The following is an 18877-nucleotide window of genomic DNA, read 5'->3' on the forward strand; positions in this document are numbered from 1 at the left end:
TTAATGAGTAAAAATTTGATAACGTTTTGTGGACCATGCAGTTTTCTTAAGGTTTTATTGTAATGGAGAATTTTGTCTACAGAATACAAATGAACAAACTATTTTATATGTTAGTTGACTCTACAATTTACAGGTTTTAACTAAGTCTTAATTAATAATGTGTTTTATGAATTGAATAATTGATATTTTATAAAATTTTTGTAAATACAATTTTAGATTAATGAGTATAAAATTGATAACGTTTTGTGGACCATGCAGTTTTCTTAAGTTTTTATTGTAATGGAGAATTTTGTCTACAGAATACAAATGAACAAATTATTTTATATGTTAGTTGACTCTGCAATTTACAGGTTGTAACTAAGTCTTAATTAATAATGTGTTTTACGAATCGAATAATTTAGTTAGATTGAAATGTATGGAGTTGCTTCCCTGTTGCTTTAATGTTATCCTGTACAGTTGATTTCCAAGTTCTTTTCGCTCATATTCAGAGTTTTTCTTGTAGAACGATATATAAATTATAATAGACGAAATACCACTAAAAGTACTGTGCTAAGCACACACTTGCTTATCACTGCGGGAAAAGCTAGAATTAAAGTGCATTAATGATTAATAAGACGCGGTGCAGATCGTGGCGGAATATTCTAGACGCCAATAAGTACAAGTCCCTTGATCGATAAATATCATATTATCACACTTTCGAGCCAAATTTGGCAGGAAAGCAGAATTGATATTACATGCCCCGATGGGGAGCACTGGCTCTCACCCGGGGGCATGAAATATCAATCAGTTGCTCAGAGAGAGCCCGATATTCCCATAGGAACAAGGAGCCCACTCTCAACAACTGAGGGACCACATGCAAAACTGGTATATCTGAACATATACCAATTTTGCGCAGGTAGCTCATAGTCTTTAGGGTGAAAAGGTGCATCTTTGGAATTTTTTTTGAACAATTTTGAAGAAATTTTTGAAAAGAAGTGAAATTTTATTTTTCCAAAACTGGTATATGTTACAATATACCATTTTAGCTTTTAACAATCATGAAAACAAAATGGTATATCTGCAGATAGACCACCTTCAAGAAACTTATCTTCAATAAAACCGGTATATCTATACACATTTTATAGACTTTAGCCAGCCCAAATGGTATATCTTCAGATATACCATTCTCAGTTAAATTATTTTATTGTTTATAGTATAGAAAAAATGGTATATCGTGAGATATACCAGTTTTGGTACAATTCTAGTTTAAAAAATGGTACATAGACAGATATACCATTTTTTAGAAGTGTTTTTTACACATGATATAGAATCTTTAAATCAGTAAAATGCATTTATCTCAAAACTATCAAAAACAGATATACCAGTTTTGCATGTGGTCCCTCAACTGTTCTACTACTGTGAGGTACTGATTTAAATAAAGATTTAAATCAACAACCCGAAGTAGTCTATGACCGTTAATGCAATGATCAGATGAACTTTCCAGGATAAGGAAAAATTTATATTTATAACTGGTTTTGAAAATATTTCCTTGTGTTTGAGATGCGTCAAGCAAAATAAAATTTTTTGTTGTAAAACTTTTTCAAGCTGTTCCCTTTTTATTGCACTTTATAGTTCAAAGCTTAATTAGGCTTCGGATGATGAAACAAAGTAAAATCTCCCTGGCTTGTACGAGCTTTAAGTGACTTAAGGTTATTGAAAACGAGATCAAAGTTTACAAGCAGACTTGAAAGTTTAACAAAGTTTTGGTACTTGTCAGCGATACAATCAATCAGGATAATTAATTTCCTTAATCGCTTACTTGAAATTAAAAAGGAAGTGTCAGAACAAACTACAGTCACCCTCACAAAAAATAGTAAACACTAGACGATGTTTGATTAATTCGAACGAAGAAAACACACAAAACAAAGCCAGATTTCAGCCATTTCAGACCTCAATTTTAACCCCCTCTGATCCCTTCTTTGAGCCATATTCCATATAGAAATTGTGCAGAAATTATGCTTGGCTTTTCCAAACCGGTTTCGCCTAGATTAGCTTGCGAAATTCGTGGCTGATCTATAAACAGACTGATAAAGAGACTTATATGTAGATTCTGTACAATAAAGAGCGGAAATTCTATCCCAGGACTAGTTTTAACTGAATTTTAGTTAGTGCAAATAAGTGCAATAAAAACATCCTATAAAATATATTATTTATATAAATATATCAAGGGACGAATGACGTAACTTAATCAGCTAATCTGGTTATAAATTAGTCTGGGCACTGGGGCAAACAGGTCCGATGATTAATGTGCTGCCATTCATTAGACCAATTCAATATTGGTAACAGTACGGGTGAACTACCTGGCCATGACCAGGGTGGTTATAGGCTGGTGGAGTACTGCGTTCTAAAATGTCGAAGAGATACATTTGAATATTACAAATGTTCTGATAATTTCCAGTTCAGATAATTTCTAGCTCGAAGCAGATAATGGCAAATAATGGCAAGTAAAGATGTATACTGACTAAGAACTAAGCAGAATACTTGATAAAATTCTAAGTCAACGATTACAAGTTGCATTGATTAAATCATTATGAAATAACAGACAATCAAGAATCAAGACGGACGATAATATTGTTGATGTAAATTAGGGAGTGTAGTGTATAATGTGGACTGATAAATAGACACTAATTATGACCCCACAGCTCTATTCAAATACAAGAACTAGGAAATTCTTTCACCTCATCGTAGATACAGATTATACGATAAGAACTGTGATGTATAATCAACACTTAAACGGATGTTCTATACATTATACTGCATCTACAGTTTTAATGACTCTAAAAATATCTAATAGAAATAAAGTATTAGAATCACCTCACATCAATTGATTTGCATGATGTAATTACGTATCAAACGCGCTCGCGGCGGAATATTCTAGACTCATAAGTACAAGACCCATAGGCGGAAAACACATTAATATTGCATGCACTAGGTATCAGTACAAAGCAAATTCAGCGCGGCACACAGCATTCACTGTGTCATAAATGTGAAACGCGAGATTCTAATTTCACGTATTGTATCTTTAATATCTGAAATACTAACTTATCGAGAGCTATATATAGCTTGGACATTATAAACATAAATAAGTTCGACATATCCAGTTTTGCTTTGGTGAGATTTATAACTAACGTTTGATCAAATTCTGCTTTCCAGGCCAAATTTGGCTCCAAATAATGGCAAATAATGGCAAGTAAAGATGTATACTGACTAAGATCTAAGCAGAATACTTGATAAAATTCTAAGTCAACGATTACAAGTTGCATTGATTAAATCATTCTGAAATAACAGACAATCAAGAATCAAGACGGACGATAATATTGTTGGTGTAAATTAGGGTGTGCAGTGTATAATGTGGACTTATGAATAGACAATCATGGCGCCACAGCCCAATTCAAATATAACAACCAGGAAATACTATCACATTATCGCAGATTAGTATTACATGATAAGGACTAGGATGTAATCAACACTAAAACAGATGTTCTATACATTATACATCTTCAGTTTTAATGACTCAAAATATATCTAATAGAAATAATTCGATATCTGAAATACTAACTCATCGAGAGCTATACATATAGCTTGGACATTATAAACGTTCGACATGTCTAGTTTTGCTTTGGTGAGATTTATAACTAACGTTTGATCAAATTCTGCTTTCCCGGCCAAATTTGGCTCCAAAGAAAGTGTGATAAAACATTAATCACATGCCTTCTCATGCGATATCAAAACTTTCGCCCACGAGGCTTGCCGAGTTAGCGAAAGTTTCGATATTTCCCGAGGCTTGCCGAGGGTTATATCGACATTTTCAATCACGAGGCTTGCCGAGAACTTATTTATGTTTATAATGTCCATTATTTATGTTTATAATGTCCATTATTTATGTTTATAATGTCCATTATTAATGTCCATTATTATTATTTATGTTTATAATGTCCAAGCTATATATAGCTCTCGATGAGTTAGTATCTGAAATACTAACTCATCGAGAGCTATATATAGCTTGGACATTATAAACATAAATAAGTTCGACATGTCTAGTTTGCTATTTTGGCTCCAAATAATGGCAAATTATGGCAAGGAAGATGAATACTGACTAAGAACCATAAAGCAGACGATACTCGATAAAATTCTAAGTCAACGATTACAAGTTGCATTGATTAAATCATTTTGAAATAACAGACAATCAAGAATCAAGACGGACGATAACATTTTTGATGTGAATTAGGGCGTGTGGTGTATAATGTGGACTGATAGATTATAGACACTAATTATAGCTCCACAACTCTATTTAAATACAAGAACTAGGAAATACTTTCACCTTATCGTAGATACACATTTATGATAAGGACTCTGATGTATTTAATCAACACTTGAACGGATGTTCTATACATTGTATATTTTCGGTAGTAATGATCAAGTATAAAATTACCTCACACCAATTAATATGCAGGATATAATTTGTGATTAATAAGACGCGGTGCAGATCGTGGCGGAATATTCTAGACGCCAATAAGTACAAGTCCCTTGATCGATAAATATCATAATATTCAATGCACTACGTATCACTTATGAGTACAAAGCAAATTGGGCGCGGCATACAGCATTCACTGTGTCATAAATGTGATGAGCACGTGAGATCTTAATTGTACGTATTGTATCTTCGATATCTGAAATACTAACTCATCGAGAGCTATATATAGCTTGGACATTATAAACATAAATAAGTTCGACATGTCTAGTTTGCTATTTTGGCTCCAAATAATGGCAAATTATGGCAAGGAAGATGAATACTGACTAAGAACCATAAAGCAGACGATACTCGATAAAATTCTAAGTCAACGATTACAAGTTGCATTGATTAAATCATTTTGAAATAACAGACAATCAAGAATCAAGACGGACGATAACATTTTTGATGTGAATTAGGGCGTGTGGTGTATAATGTGGACTGATAGATTATAGACACTAATTATAGCTCCACAACTCTATTTAAATACAAGAACTAGGAAATACTTTCACCTTATCGCAGATACACATTTATGATAAGGACTCTGATGTAATTAATCAACACTTGAACGGATGTTCTATACATTGTATATTTTCGGTAGTAATGATCAAGTATAAAATTACCTCACACCAATTAATATGCAGGATATAATTTGTGATTAATAAGACGCGGTGCAGATCGTGGCGGAATATTCTAGACGCCAATAAGTACAAGTCCCTTGATCGATAAATATCATAATATTCAATGCACTACGTATCACTTATGAGTACAAAGCAAATTGGGCGCGGCATACAGCATTCACTGTGTCATAAATGTGATGAGCACGTGAGATCTTAATTGTACGTATTGTATCTTCGATATCTGAAATACTAACTCATCGAGAGCTATATATAGCTTGGACATTATAAACATAAATAAGTTCGACGTGTCTAGTTTGCTATTTTGGCTCCAAATAATGGCAAATTATGGCAAGGAAGATGAATACTGACTAAGAACCATAAAGCAGACGATACTCGATAAAATTCTAAGTCAACGATTACAAGTTGCATTGATTAAATCATTTTGAAATAACAGACAATCGAGAATCAAGACGGACGATAACATTTTTGATGTGAATTAGGGCGTGTGGTGTATTATATAATGTGGACTGATAGATTATAGACACTAATTATAGCTCCACAACTCTATTTAAATACAAGAACTAGGAAATACTTTCACCTTATCGTAGATACACATTTATGATAAGGACTCTGATGTATTTAATCAACACTTGAACGGATGTTCTATACATTGTATATTTTCGGTAGTAATGATCAAGTATAAAATTACCTCACACCAATTAATATGCAGGATATAATTTGTGATTAATAAGACGCGGTGCAGATCGTGGCGGAATATTCTAGACGCCAATAAGTACAAGTCCCTTGATCGATAAATATCATAATATTCAATGCACTACGTATCACTTATGAGTACAAAGCAAATTGGGCGCGGCATACAGCATTCACTGTGTCATAAATGTGATGAGCACGTGAGATCTTAATTGTACGTATTGTATCTTCGATATCTGAAATACTAACTTATCGAGAGCTATATATAGCTTGGACATTATAAACATAAATAAGTTCGACATGTCTAGTTTTGCTTTGGTGAGATTTATAACTAACGTTTGATCAAATTCTGCTTTCCCGGCCAAATTTGGCTCCAAAGAAAGTGTGATAAAACATTAATCACATGCCTTCTCATGCGATATCAACATTTTCAAAACTCGGCAAGCCTCGTGATTGAAAATGTCGATATAACCCTCGGCAAGCCTCGGGAAATATCGAAACTTTCGCTAACTCGGCAAGCCTCGTGGGCGAAAGTTTTGATATCGCATGAGAAGGCATGTGATAAATGTATAATATTTACTTTAAAAACAGCAGATCCAAGGTCTGGTAAATCTGATGATTATATCGCATTTCCGTGCAATCAATGATATTATAAAATATCCCCCTCTTGGAACGAGATAAAGTGCATTATACTTCGGTTCGTAACGTCGACAGTTTACATTGGACCTGAAATAACCCTATCCTCGTTTTTATGTGTACTTCAATCCATTGTCCAGTTTTTCCTGACTCAATTTGGGTTCCAATTTGAAGTGACAGTCATACCACATATCAAAAGTTGTCTTTCCTAATGAAACATGAAACGGCTATAATTATTAGCTATAAAACACAACCTTCTTATGTTTACACAATAGCTGCTTCCTGATCAAGTCAACAAGACAAACATTGATCTTCAAACACTATTAGTATTGTCAAGAAAGCAGATATTTAGGCACAAATTCATTTTGATTATTCCGCTAGCGTCAACTCTTCTAATTTGCTATTTTGGTTGGAGTGTATGTAACTACTACAGGGAACTTTCATACCTTATATACAGTATAATAGCTATACTCTTATACTATTCAGATAAATTGGTAGTTCGTGAGCTTGACAGGATGTTAGTATGCACTGTGTACATAATATATAAATACCAGATATAGTTTCAGTATATAAGTGTATTTTAGTGGTATACGAGCAGCTCTTCCTAGCTGCGCTAGCTTCTAGTGTCCGTGTAATATCTACATCATTTATACATATTTGTGCGGTACCTGAATATATCCTTTCTTCCCCCTAATTGAATTCAAGGCTAAGTCAATTTTCTCGTCCAAAATATATATAATGGAAAAAGTATTCAATGTTAATATCAGATTTATGTGTAAGAGAACAGTTGTAAACTTTTGGTTAGGAATGTGTTTTCCTACTACTATACAGTACTACAATAATTACTACTTACTATAACTTTCAAATACTAAACCTATTCCCTCTTATGTATGTCATTTCGTTAAAGACTTGTTTTTAACTCGATTAGTTTCATTCTTTTAAACCTGTGAGTAAGTATAACTATATTTCCTACTTTCCTATTTCAGTGTTTTTATTGTATTGTCCGCTCATTATATCAGCACTTAATATGTATTACCGATTGCTTTACTGCACAAGAGAATTGATGCTGAATACTCGATGACAGCCTCTCAACTAACATCTACTTAATTATTTCCCCGATCGTTCATACATACCTTAATTACATGCCTTAATGTTTGCTTTAATTTAGTAAATTTTTCTATGTACTGATTGAAAGTGCCAAACTTGTAGCTTTCAGGAAACTTATAGTTTTTAAATTATCTATGGAAACAAGGAGTTAGTTATGGTTCAATAAATGATGCAAGGAACATACATAATCATAAATACCCGTCCGGATAGTTACATAATCAATTTTCTTAGAAATCCCCGAAAACGCAAATAATGTTAAATACAAATTACAAAATAAATAAAAACGGCAAAAGATTAAAAAATAAAAATGACGTTTCAAATATCGTCGACGATGTCAAAAAATTAACGTTCAAAAATTCTATAATAATTGTCTAAATCATATAAATTCAGTTTTAGATCTAATTCGGTTTAGAAGCTTCCAGTAAGTTCCTCCTCGAGGGTAGGTTGGGGACATCCAGTGTTCAGAATGGGTTGGAACCTTTTACTCTCATCAGGACATCCAGCTTCCAACTCCCAGTTTGTGACATCTTTGTTGTTCTTCGGGACAGGGTCTCCCTTCTCCCAGAACGGGTTACCCCGCACTGTGTAAGCGTAAGCTTGAGCCATACCACACATTAGGAGGCAGCCCTCATTCTGCCAGAAGTCCCCTCGCACTCGTCGTAGCACAGCTGTCTATCCATGGGCAGTGTCGTGCCCAGCTGTGATACAACCTGGAGACTTTGAGATACTGAACACTCGCTCACACTCCGTCTTTACTTTCCTGTACCTCTCTCCGCCACCTCCTCAACGTTTCTTCTTTCTGATTTTGGACACTTCCCGAAGGGTTTTATCTGCCAGCTATTCCCGAACAAATCTACGTTGTCCGTCATTTTGCCGCGTCGAGTCCTCATGTCGTTATCAGATCGGCCCGTCGTTGTTGCCCACTCATTCCACAATTTTGGTGTTCATGGGGGTCTGGGATCTAACAGAACGAAGCCATCCCCCAACGGACAACGATCTTGTCAATGTTTCCGAAGCGTTTCCTGGTCAGTCTTTCTGGGTGTGGAGGGTAGCAGTTAAAGGAGCATACTCGTCAACACGGAGGGTGAAGTCCTTGGTCGTTTCCTTTCACGATGATCTCCTCTTTATTTTTACTGTCATTTGGTAAAACCTTTCTTTCCGTTTCTGTTCACCAACCATCCTCTCTGGAGCTCGAGAACATCGTTGCCTACAAAGATAGTGACAGACTCCAAACATGAACCCTCTCAGTCTTTCCACAGGCTCTGCATTCTCTTCCGTACACGAACCAGCTTCACTCCCATCCATAGCTAGGACATTATAACACAGTCCCATGTAGGTGTAAGCGCTCTTGTCGTAGGTTAGAAAGTGGGGATCTCCGTATACCTGCAAAAGTTGGGATACGTCAGATGATTGAAAATTTAAGAAACCAAATTGGCTTTTATTCGGAAAACAGTAAACTTTTCGATTTTATACGAATAAATTTTTAATTAAAAGTAAAATCATAATAAAATACCAGTCTCAAATTGTTAATAATTAAACTAGGCTACAAACTTATCCGCACAGTTCTCTGAGGAGCATCCACATGGATGACCGTTTCCGGTGTACCATGACTTCGCGACAGCACTAATATTTTACTGACTTTGGTGGTCAACAGTTCACAGCCTCACAAGTATACTGTTCCACCATCAGCAACAGATACGGACTTTAGCAATAGTTACCATGTCCAACAATCTCCTCGTCTCGGTACCAGACAATTTGAGGCTCTGGAATCCATTGCATTACACCCGAAACCAATTCACACCAGCATCCAGTCTAAAAGTTCCAAAGTAAATTTCTCTCCAGGATTTCTGGGTGCTCGATCTGGCCACACCTTCCTTTGTTCAAGACTTCTATTCCGAATTTGTCGTTCCTGCAGGCATCTCTTTCATCAGCACTCTTGAATTGTTCCAACCAATAGTTAGAGCAGACAAAGTCACTGACCGAAACAAGCCGTTTCTGGTCGCAGAAGGACGGACATTGCAAGTGTAACCGTTCCAACAAGCGTATCCCCGACACACACACTGCTTTTCCTCCAGCAGGTCAACTCTCACACAGATCCAGTACTGTCAGGCAGGCGTCTGTTCATCACACCCGTAATCTGTTGCAGTCTAGACAAGGTGTACCAACCTTTCATTAGGCTCGTCCCACGTTGTTTGATTGTACATGGAGTGACGGTTCGTCGTCTGACTGACTTGTCCGCTGCTGAATGCATTGAAGGATTCCAGGTTAGTCTGGAGAGCTGGTCCTTCTTGGTAAGGGTAATTTGGGGAGTCATGGCAGCCTTAGCTTCACAGTCAAATCGGCCAGTTTCACCAGGAGCAACAGTAATATTGACTGGAGTCAATGTTATGGACTGGGTCGTGTGTCTCACTACTTCAGGGCCCACAGTGGGGTCAACTTCTGCTTCTGCAGTGTAATGGAAAGTGGAGAATACATCAAGAGACTGGGTAGTCTGAGGTGATGAGTGGGAATCTCCGGTGGTCACACCGTTAAAATAAGTAGAGATTAAACGAGTTGTGGGAACCCTGTTTCCAGCGAGGGTCCATCAGTCTGAAACTAAATTCCTGGTGTAGAAGGGCTGGACTTCAGTATCCTGTGTGGGTTGCTCATTCTGAAATCTAGTTTCAGGGGTGAAGATAGGACTGGGACCCCCACTAGGACTGAAGTTAAGCTCATCAAGATATGCTCCACAAAGGACATTTCTTTGTCCGTCTTTCAGCATCATCCGAACTTGGATCAGATCTCGTAGTTTTTCACAAAGGTATTTCCATGCCTCCGAAAGAGCAGGCTTGTCTTGGTCATCAGCGTAGTCCCGGGTCGTTGGAGAGGCTGAGCAGAGAATAAAAGTAAAGCTATCAATCGATTATCATGTTAACGAGAAAATGTATCAGAAAATAGTCGATTTTACAACTGTGAAAACAACAATTCGATCAGTCAATGTTAGGTAGACGGGTGCAGAAGGAACATATATATGCGAGACCAGTACGCCGTGATGTAACTCCTTCGCACCTTCTCAGTCTATATCCACACCTTAAAAATCCGGCTGTCTTTACGTCATAAAACCACGTGACATACCACCCAGCGACAGCCTGACGTAAACTGATTACAATACTTCTAAAATAACCCTCACATTTCTCCATACCACATGTATTTCGTGATACCTTGGTCATGACACACAATCAGAGCCACAGCGTTGTCCCCTGACTTCTGCCTGACTTTGAACATATTCAACAAATTTGGATATTTTGGGCATATGATCAACTAATTACTATGTGGTGCTTTGATATAGGACTGTGATAATGACAAATGATTGTAATAGTGGCTAATAAAATTTTATATGAGTAATCATATTTGAATTATATTATTCTATACAGATTGGATCAATAATGAGATACCGTATTTATATTTTTAATTCTACTTCCCGAACTGCAGTGCGTTGAACGATGTTTTCAGATTAAATCACTTTTGAGGTTATCACCAAAAACTTCTTCTACATTGTTTGCAGATCATTAACCTTTCAATGAAAGAATGAAAGGATATCACGTTTAGCACTTAACGTTGATAATGATAACGCAATTATTACAGACCTCGACACCGTGCCAATGTTTTATCTTGCGTCAACGCCTTGTTTTATCATCAATAAAATGAAACTATTTTGCATCATATTTTTGCTTCACAGTTCACTTAATCTTGCTAAATCAATTCTTATAAAATAAAGCAAGTCTATATGGTAGAAGCATGGAAAAGAAGATGATATCAAGTTCTGTCATTTTGCTAAAATGAGACAAAATAATACAATTACAATTCAAAGACCATATTGATACGCAGACATTTCAACGACACACGAGGCTGTGACTAAATTGTTCAAAGTATATAAAAAATATAAAACCTACAATATGTTCTCCTGTAGCCAGCTCTCCCTTTCAACAACCCCAGAACCGTTACATTTCTGACTGCCCCTGTTCCAACCCTTCAAAACACGAAATGAAAGAAGCCTTCGGGTAGCCAACAAGGGGGAAACTTCTCCAAGTTCCCCATCCAAACCCGTCCTACAAAGTCGAGGAAAATGATGTCAATTCGACATAAAGTACTTGCGGATGTGCCACAGTGACGTGCACTTTGTCCTGTAATGATTCGAGGTGAGTTGGTACCTATAATCGTGTAAAGAGAGTATACGCTATATTCTTTCTTAATATTGTCTGCTCAGCTCCGATTTACAATTTCTGCTGTTTAATTTCGAAATTAATGCGAATGAAATTAAATACAGGGTGATGCAGAAAGAATATCGGGATTTTAAATATTCGTCTCTAAAGCTGAAACGTAAATCACTTATATAATCTTCTAATCTATGCGACCTCCAGCCGATGTACCCGAATAGTACCAGGGCACGAGCTAGTGGGAGTGGTAACGGAGGTGGGAGGTAACGTGTCCAGAGTGGGTGTAGGGTCTCTGGTGGCAGTGGGGTGCACTATAGACTGCTGTATGGAGTGTGACATGTGTGATAACGGCGAGGAGAACTACTGCAGGAAGGGTTAGTTCAGATTTCAGAAGAAACCTTTCAAAAACTCTTAAGCTGCAAAATTGGTTTTAAGCTGATCAACTTTGTTAATTGTCTTGAAAATGGAAAAAGATTCCAACGTTTATAAGTTTTGCGGCACAAAGATTGAATACATATTGTTGATTGAACACGTGATTCAGGAGGACACACCCACACATACAACTCCAACAAGACACACGGACACATCGGAGGAAACCAGGAGACCCAGAACTTTGGAGGTATTCTAAAAGTGAGGATGTTCCCGACGATTCCTTGTAAAACTACCTGAGACACTCCCGATCTCCTAAAGTGCACTTTGGTTCTTCTGTTCAATGTCAATCTTACATTCTTTCATTTTTTCATCCCGTACTTTGATATATTCGTTACATTTATACGAATATAAATTTGGTTAAAAGCGAGAATACTCAATTTGACCAAAACCCATTAATTGGGTAGAGTGGGACCGCTGCAGTGTCTCTCTTCCAATCAAAAAAGTAAATGATAAATTTTTGAAATACTGCCGTAAATGCAAAATGAATACCCGAAATGAAAAATGGTCGCATCGCTCTCCCATTCAACGCGGCTTAACGAATTGTAATATGTTTTCGAATATTACATCGATCACACATGCTGTCAAAATCTCTTTGGGTTGCTATTTCGGGTCGAGATCCATATTTCGGATAAGGGCTTAGTTTAGTGTACAATCAGCTGATTTATATGAATCGTTATTGCCGATTATACAGCTTCTTTTCGGGTAACTAGTCCAATCTATCACAATTGTAAATGAATGGGAAATGAGCGATCCAATTTTCCTTCTTTCTCTCGTATCATTTTGCATTTACGACGTCATTCAAATTAATATCATTTACTTTTGGATTGGAAAGAGAGACACTGGCAGGCAGTCGGTCTACTCTACCCAATTATGGGTTTTGGTCAAATTTATCATCTATTTTGCTTAAAAATTAAGGTCAGGTCTACAAAGTGAGGTCTACAAAATGGAAATGTTAAACTGAAACTATTTATAAGAAAAGTAATTTCAAACGATTCCAAATTTTACCTTTGAAACATTTCCTTGTGTATAGGTAAGCATATCTGTCGATCACTGTATGAATATGCCACTTTAAATCCCCCTCATTCATTTTGGCATTAAATCCAAAATAATGCCCTTTAACGTCTGGGAAAGCAAATCTAATCGAAATCCACGAATGAGCAAATACCCACCTCGCACAGCAAACTTTGAGCGACGTTACAATGCGATCCCAATATGAATCACCGCAAATATTTACACATCGGTAATTTATGTATATAGTTCGTACTTCGTATATAATTTTTTGTGCGTAAAGTGCGTTTCGGTTGTTTAAAAACATTTAGAGCGCACGAACCCCAACTTATAATCTTCATCGCAATCTGTTGTAAAACAGGGTTCCAGAAAACCCATTTCCCGATACACCTGTCGTCCTGAAACTTGAAACTATTTTTTACTTCGATTTGTCACATCGAGACTCCTGCAAAAATTTCAATCTCTAACTCAATTTTAACAGTCTTTTAAGCACCTGATATATCAATATATGGCATTTTTGGATTGTTTTACCCAAGTTCGTATAAACATGCCTGCGGCGCGGACTTTTGCGCAATTTCTTATAAACCTCCACTAAAATATTTTTAGTCCTGTCATCTTTGACAATGGGATTAGAATTTTTTTGAACTTAAAATACCTGCTGAACTACTTTCGGTGAGTCATAATGCCTGAAAAACAGTAAAGGGGTATAACAGTATAGGGGTAAATAGTATAGATAGTATTTATATTATTATAATTGCAACGGCCATGCTTGTCAGCAGTCAGCATTGTGATGATAAAAACTTTCAGAAATAACATAATTTGGAATTTGATTCTTCAAAATTTAATTGAAATAACAAAATCTTTTGAAGGTGTGTGCTGGCATAACAATGTGGGATCCCCTGAGATTACTATGGAGCTACAAAGGGAGATAAGAAGATGAAGATAGGAATAGTAGGGATCGGTGGACTAGGCACTATGGAATCAAGTTAGCATCAACTCTAGACAGGAAGTGTAGCGTATCCAGCCGTGACAAGAAAGTGGAGCTACAAAAGAAAAGGACACTACACTACTACACCTCCATCCCGCCTCCATCAACTCACAAACAACCACTGGATCCTCATTCTTAACACAGTCAGTGCCTCCACAAATCTCATGACTTATCTCGGTCTTCTTTCTACAAACGGAACCTTGGTACAACTGTGGCTGTAGCTGCTCCCTTTCCGTTCTATCAGTTTTCCTCCTCTCCTTGCTCCAGCGGAAATCTAATTGCTGGTCTATGGTTGGGGGGTATGGAAGTCACTCAGCCGTGCGTGATTTCTGTGTGGAGGAAGGATAATACCCTGAATTTGAGAGTGTTGAATGCTAGCAAGGTAGATGAGATCTTTCATTAACCTTTCAAAAAGCAACGCTGGTGGTTTTGATACGTCCAAGACATTGAAGCTATTTTTTTAACCTGAACTCTAAAACTTTTATGGACACATTCGATTTTAAAATTTTAAGTGGCCCCTCATTCTGTGAAAATAAATTAATGTAAAGTAACGAAACTTTTGAGAGTTTAATACTTTTCGAGTTATAATAAGACTTCTTTTAAAGGCACTATTATTGTAGGATGCTCAATTTGTCCGATGCATCGTAACATCGAAGCAATTATACATAGATTTTTCACAAGTTTAATTTCATATCGTAATAACTTACTCCTTGACAAAATTCATCAACATTTTCATTTTTATCTGGAATTTTTTATTAATCCAAAGTCAATAAATCTTGCAACATTTATTCTACGAGCCATACTTCAAATTACAACATTTTATTCCCCAATAGTATTACGATGCTCTGATAGACCGCCGCCGGCCTTCTCGTCACTACTTAATATAAATGTTAAAACACAATTGATCCATAACTTAATGATGGGGTCCACTAGAGTTATATGGAGTAGATAACAATTGTCTCAAATCCGAAACCCATAATTCTTATCTACTCCATATAACTCTCGTTGGACCCCATCATTAAAGTTATGACAATTGTGTTGTGAACATTTATAATTAAGTAGTGACGAGAAGGCCCGGCGGGCGGTCTCATTCAGGCATCATAATACTAATTGGGGAATAAAATGTTGTATTTGAAGTATGCTCGTCCGAATAAATGTTGCAAGAATTAATTACTTTTATTGATGAATAAAAAAACCCAGATCAAATGAAATGTTGAATTTATGTCAAGATAGTTATATTACGATATGAAAATTAAACTGTGAAAAATCTATGTTATTAATTCTTCGATAGTACGATGCATCGGAAAAAATGACATCCTACAATAATAGTTAGCCTTTAAAAAAAGGATTTTAATATACACGCGAAAATTAAACTCTCAAAAATTCATTCGTTACTTTACATTAATTTTTATTTCACAGAATGAGGCCACTAAAAACTTTTTAAATCGAATGTGATCCATAAAAGTTTTTAAGAGTTCAGTTAAAAAATAGCTTCAATTTCTGGACGTACTCAAACCACCCCAGCGTTTTGCTTAGAAAGGTTAATGAAAATCTCATCTACCTGCTACATCAACAATCTCAATATCAGGTAAATATCCTTCTCCACACAGAAATCATCGCTCTCCTGACGTGACTTCAATACCCCCAACCATAGACCCACAATAGATATCCGCTGAGCATTGGGAGAAAATGATAGAACTGCAAGGGAGCAGCTACAGCACCAAGTTTTACCAAGGTTCCGTTAGTAAAAGGAAGACCGTAGATAAGTCCATGAGATTATGAGGAGCCTGACAGTGTTAAGAATAGATCCATGAGTTGTTGTGTGAGTTGATGGAGGCGGGACTGAGGTTCCACGTAGTGTAGTGCTCTTTTCTTTTGCGAGCACCACTTTCTTGTCACGCTGGATACCGCTACCACATCATGTCTAGAGTTGATGCTAACTGATTCCCATAGTGCAAGTCCACCGATCCCCTACTATTCCCTCCTCATCTTCTTATCTCCCCCTTTGGTAAGCTCATAGTATCTCAGGGATCCCACATTGTTATGCCAGCCACACAACCTTCAAAACAGATTTTGTTATTTCAATTAAATTTTGAAGAATCAAATTCCAAATTATGTTTATTTCTGAAAGTTTTTTATCATCACAATGCGACATGTTGACAAGCATGTCCCGTTGCAATTAAATAATATAAATACTATCTATACTATTACCCATATACAGTTAATACCCCTTTACTGTTTTTCAGGCATTATACTCACCGAAAGTAGTTTCAGCAGGCATATTTTAAGTTCAAAAAATTCTAATCCAATGTCAAAGATGACAGGAATAAAAATATTTTAGTGGAGGTTTATAAGAAATTTGCGCAAAATACGCGCCGCAGCACTGTTATACGAAATTGGGTAAAAAAATCCAAATCGCCATATATTGATATTCAGTGCCTTAAAAACATGTAAAATTAGTTAGAATCTTGAAATTTTGCAGGACGTCTAGATGTTGACCAAATCGACTGTAAAAATAGTTTCAAGTTTCAGGACGACAGGTGTATCGGGAAATGGGTTTTCTGGAACCCCTGTTTTACAACAGATTGGCGTGAAGCATATAAGTTGGTTCGTGCGCTCTAAATGTACTTTTAAAACCGAACGCACTTTACGCACAAAAAATTATATACGAAGTACGAACTATAATACATAAAATACCGATGTGTAAAAATTTGCGGTGATTCAATATTGGATCCGCATGTAACGTCCCGCTAAAGTTTGCTCAGCGAAAGTGGGTTTTTTGCTCAGTCGTGATTTCGATTAGATTCTGCTTGTCCCCACGACAGTTAAATGGCATTATAATATAATTTAATGCCAAATTGAATGAGATGTAAGTGGCATATCATACATTGATCGACAGATATGCTTACTTAAACACAAGGAAAATGTTTTTTCAAAGGTAAAATTTCTAAACTTGAAATTACCCTCCCTTATTATAAATGAATTATCAGTTTAACATTCCATTTTGTAGACCCTCACTTTTGTAGCCCCTGACATTAATTTTTAATCAAAAATAGATGATATTTGACCAAAACCCATAATTGGGTAGAGTAGACCGCTGCCACTGCCAGTGTCTCTCTTTCCCAATCAAAAGTAAATGATATTAATTTGAATGACCGTCCGTAAATCAAAATGATACGAAATAAATTGGTCCTCACTTTTCCCATTCATTTACAATTGTGATAGATTGAGAATAGTTACCCGAAAGCAGCTGTATACTCGGCAATAACGATTCAATAAACATCAGCTGATTGTACACTAACTACAGCCCTTATCCCGAAATACTGGATATCGACCCGAAATAGCAACCCAAAAGAGAGTTTTGACAGCATGTGTGATTGATGTAATTATTCGAAAATTATACAATTCGTAAGCCGCGTAAATAATGAAAAGCGAGCGACCAATTTCATTCTCGTATCATTTTGCCTTTAAGGACAGTCAATCAAATAATATCAGTTACTTGTGATTGGGAAAGAGACACGAGCAGCGGTCCACTCTACCCAATTATGGGTTTTGGTCAAATTGAGATATCTCGATTTTCAACCAAACATTCTTCATATTCGTATAAATGCTAACGAATATATCAAAGTACGGGATGAAAAAATGAAAAGAATGTAAGATGAAAATCTGAACAGAACGAACCAAAGGTGCTACTTTAGCGAGATCGGGAGTGTCATCAGGTAGTTTTACAATGAATCGCTCGTGAACAACCTCACTTTTAGAATACCCTCCAAAGTTCTGGGTCTCCTGGTTTCCTCCGATGTGTCCGTGTGTCTTGTTTGGAGTGATGTGTGGGTTGTCCTCCTGAATCACTGTCAATCAACAGATATGTATTCAATCTTTGTGCCGCAAACTTTATAAACGTTGGAATCTTTTCCATATTTCAAGACAATTAACAAGTTTGATCAGCTTAAAACATTTTGCAGCTTAAGATGTTTGAAAGGTTTCTTCTGAAATCTAACTACCCTTCCTGCAGTAGTTTCTCCTCGCCCGTATCACACATGTCCACACTACTCCATTACAGCATCTATAGTGCACCCCACTGCCACCAGAGACCCTACACTCCTCTGGACACGTTACCTCCACCTCCGTTACCACTCCCACTAGCTCGTGCCCTGGTACTATCGGGTACATCGCGCCTGGAGGTCGCATAGATTAGAAGATTATATAAGTGATTTACGTTTCAGCTTTAGAGACGAATATTTAAAATCCCGATATTCTTTCTGCATCACCCTGTATATAATTTCATTCGCATTAATTTCGAAATTAAACAGAAGAAATTGTAAAATCGGAGCTGAGCAGACAATATTAAGAAAGAAATATAGAAGTATACTCCTCATTACACTATTATAGGTACCAACTCACCTCCGAAATCATTACAGACAAAGTGCACGTCACTGTGGCACATCCCGCAGTACTTTATGTCGAACTTGACATCATTGTCCCCGACTTTAGGACGGTTGATGGTGAACTTGGAGAAGTTCTCCCCCATGTTGGCTACCCCGAAGGCTTGCTCTTCATATTCGTTGTCTTGACAGGGTGGGACAGGGGCAGAAATGTAAACGTCTGGGTTGTTGAACGGGAGAGACAT

At 36.7% G+C, this 18877-nt stretch overlaps 1 protein-coding gene across 1 annotated transcript; it reads right to left on the reverse strand.

The window, feature by feature from the left end:
• Positions 1–15450: 15450 nt before the first annotated feature.
• LOC134813416 (uncharacterized) lies at positions 15451–18877 on the reverse strand. The gene is made up of 4 exons (XM_063821176.1): positions 18652–18877; positions 18252–18425; positions 17929–18090; positions 15451–16306 (listed from the first exon to the last, which is right to left on the reverse strand). Exons 1-3 carry the CDS (start codon positions 18875–18877, stop codon positions 18005–18007), a joined length of 486 nt encoding a protein of 161 aa, XP_063677246.1. The 3' UTR covers positions 15451–16306; positions 17929–18004.

Source organism: Bolinopsis microptera, chromosome 3 (assembly GCF_026151205.1).
Source record: "Bolinopsis microptera isolate Bmic1 chromosome 3, MBARI_Bmic_1.0, whole genome shotgun sequence".
NCBI classification, from domain to species: domain Eukaryota; kingdom Metazoa; phylum Ctenophora; class Tentaculata; order Lobata; family Bolinopsidae; genus Bolinopsis; species Bolinopsis microptera.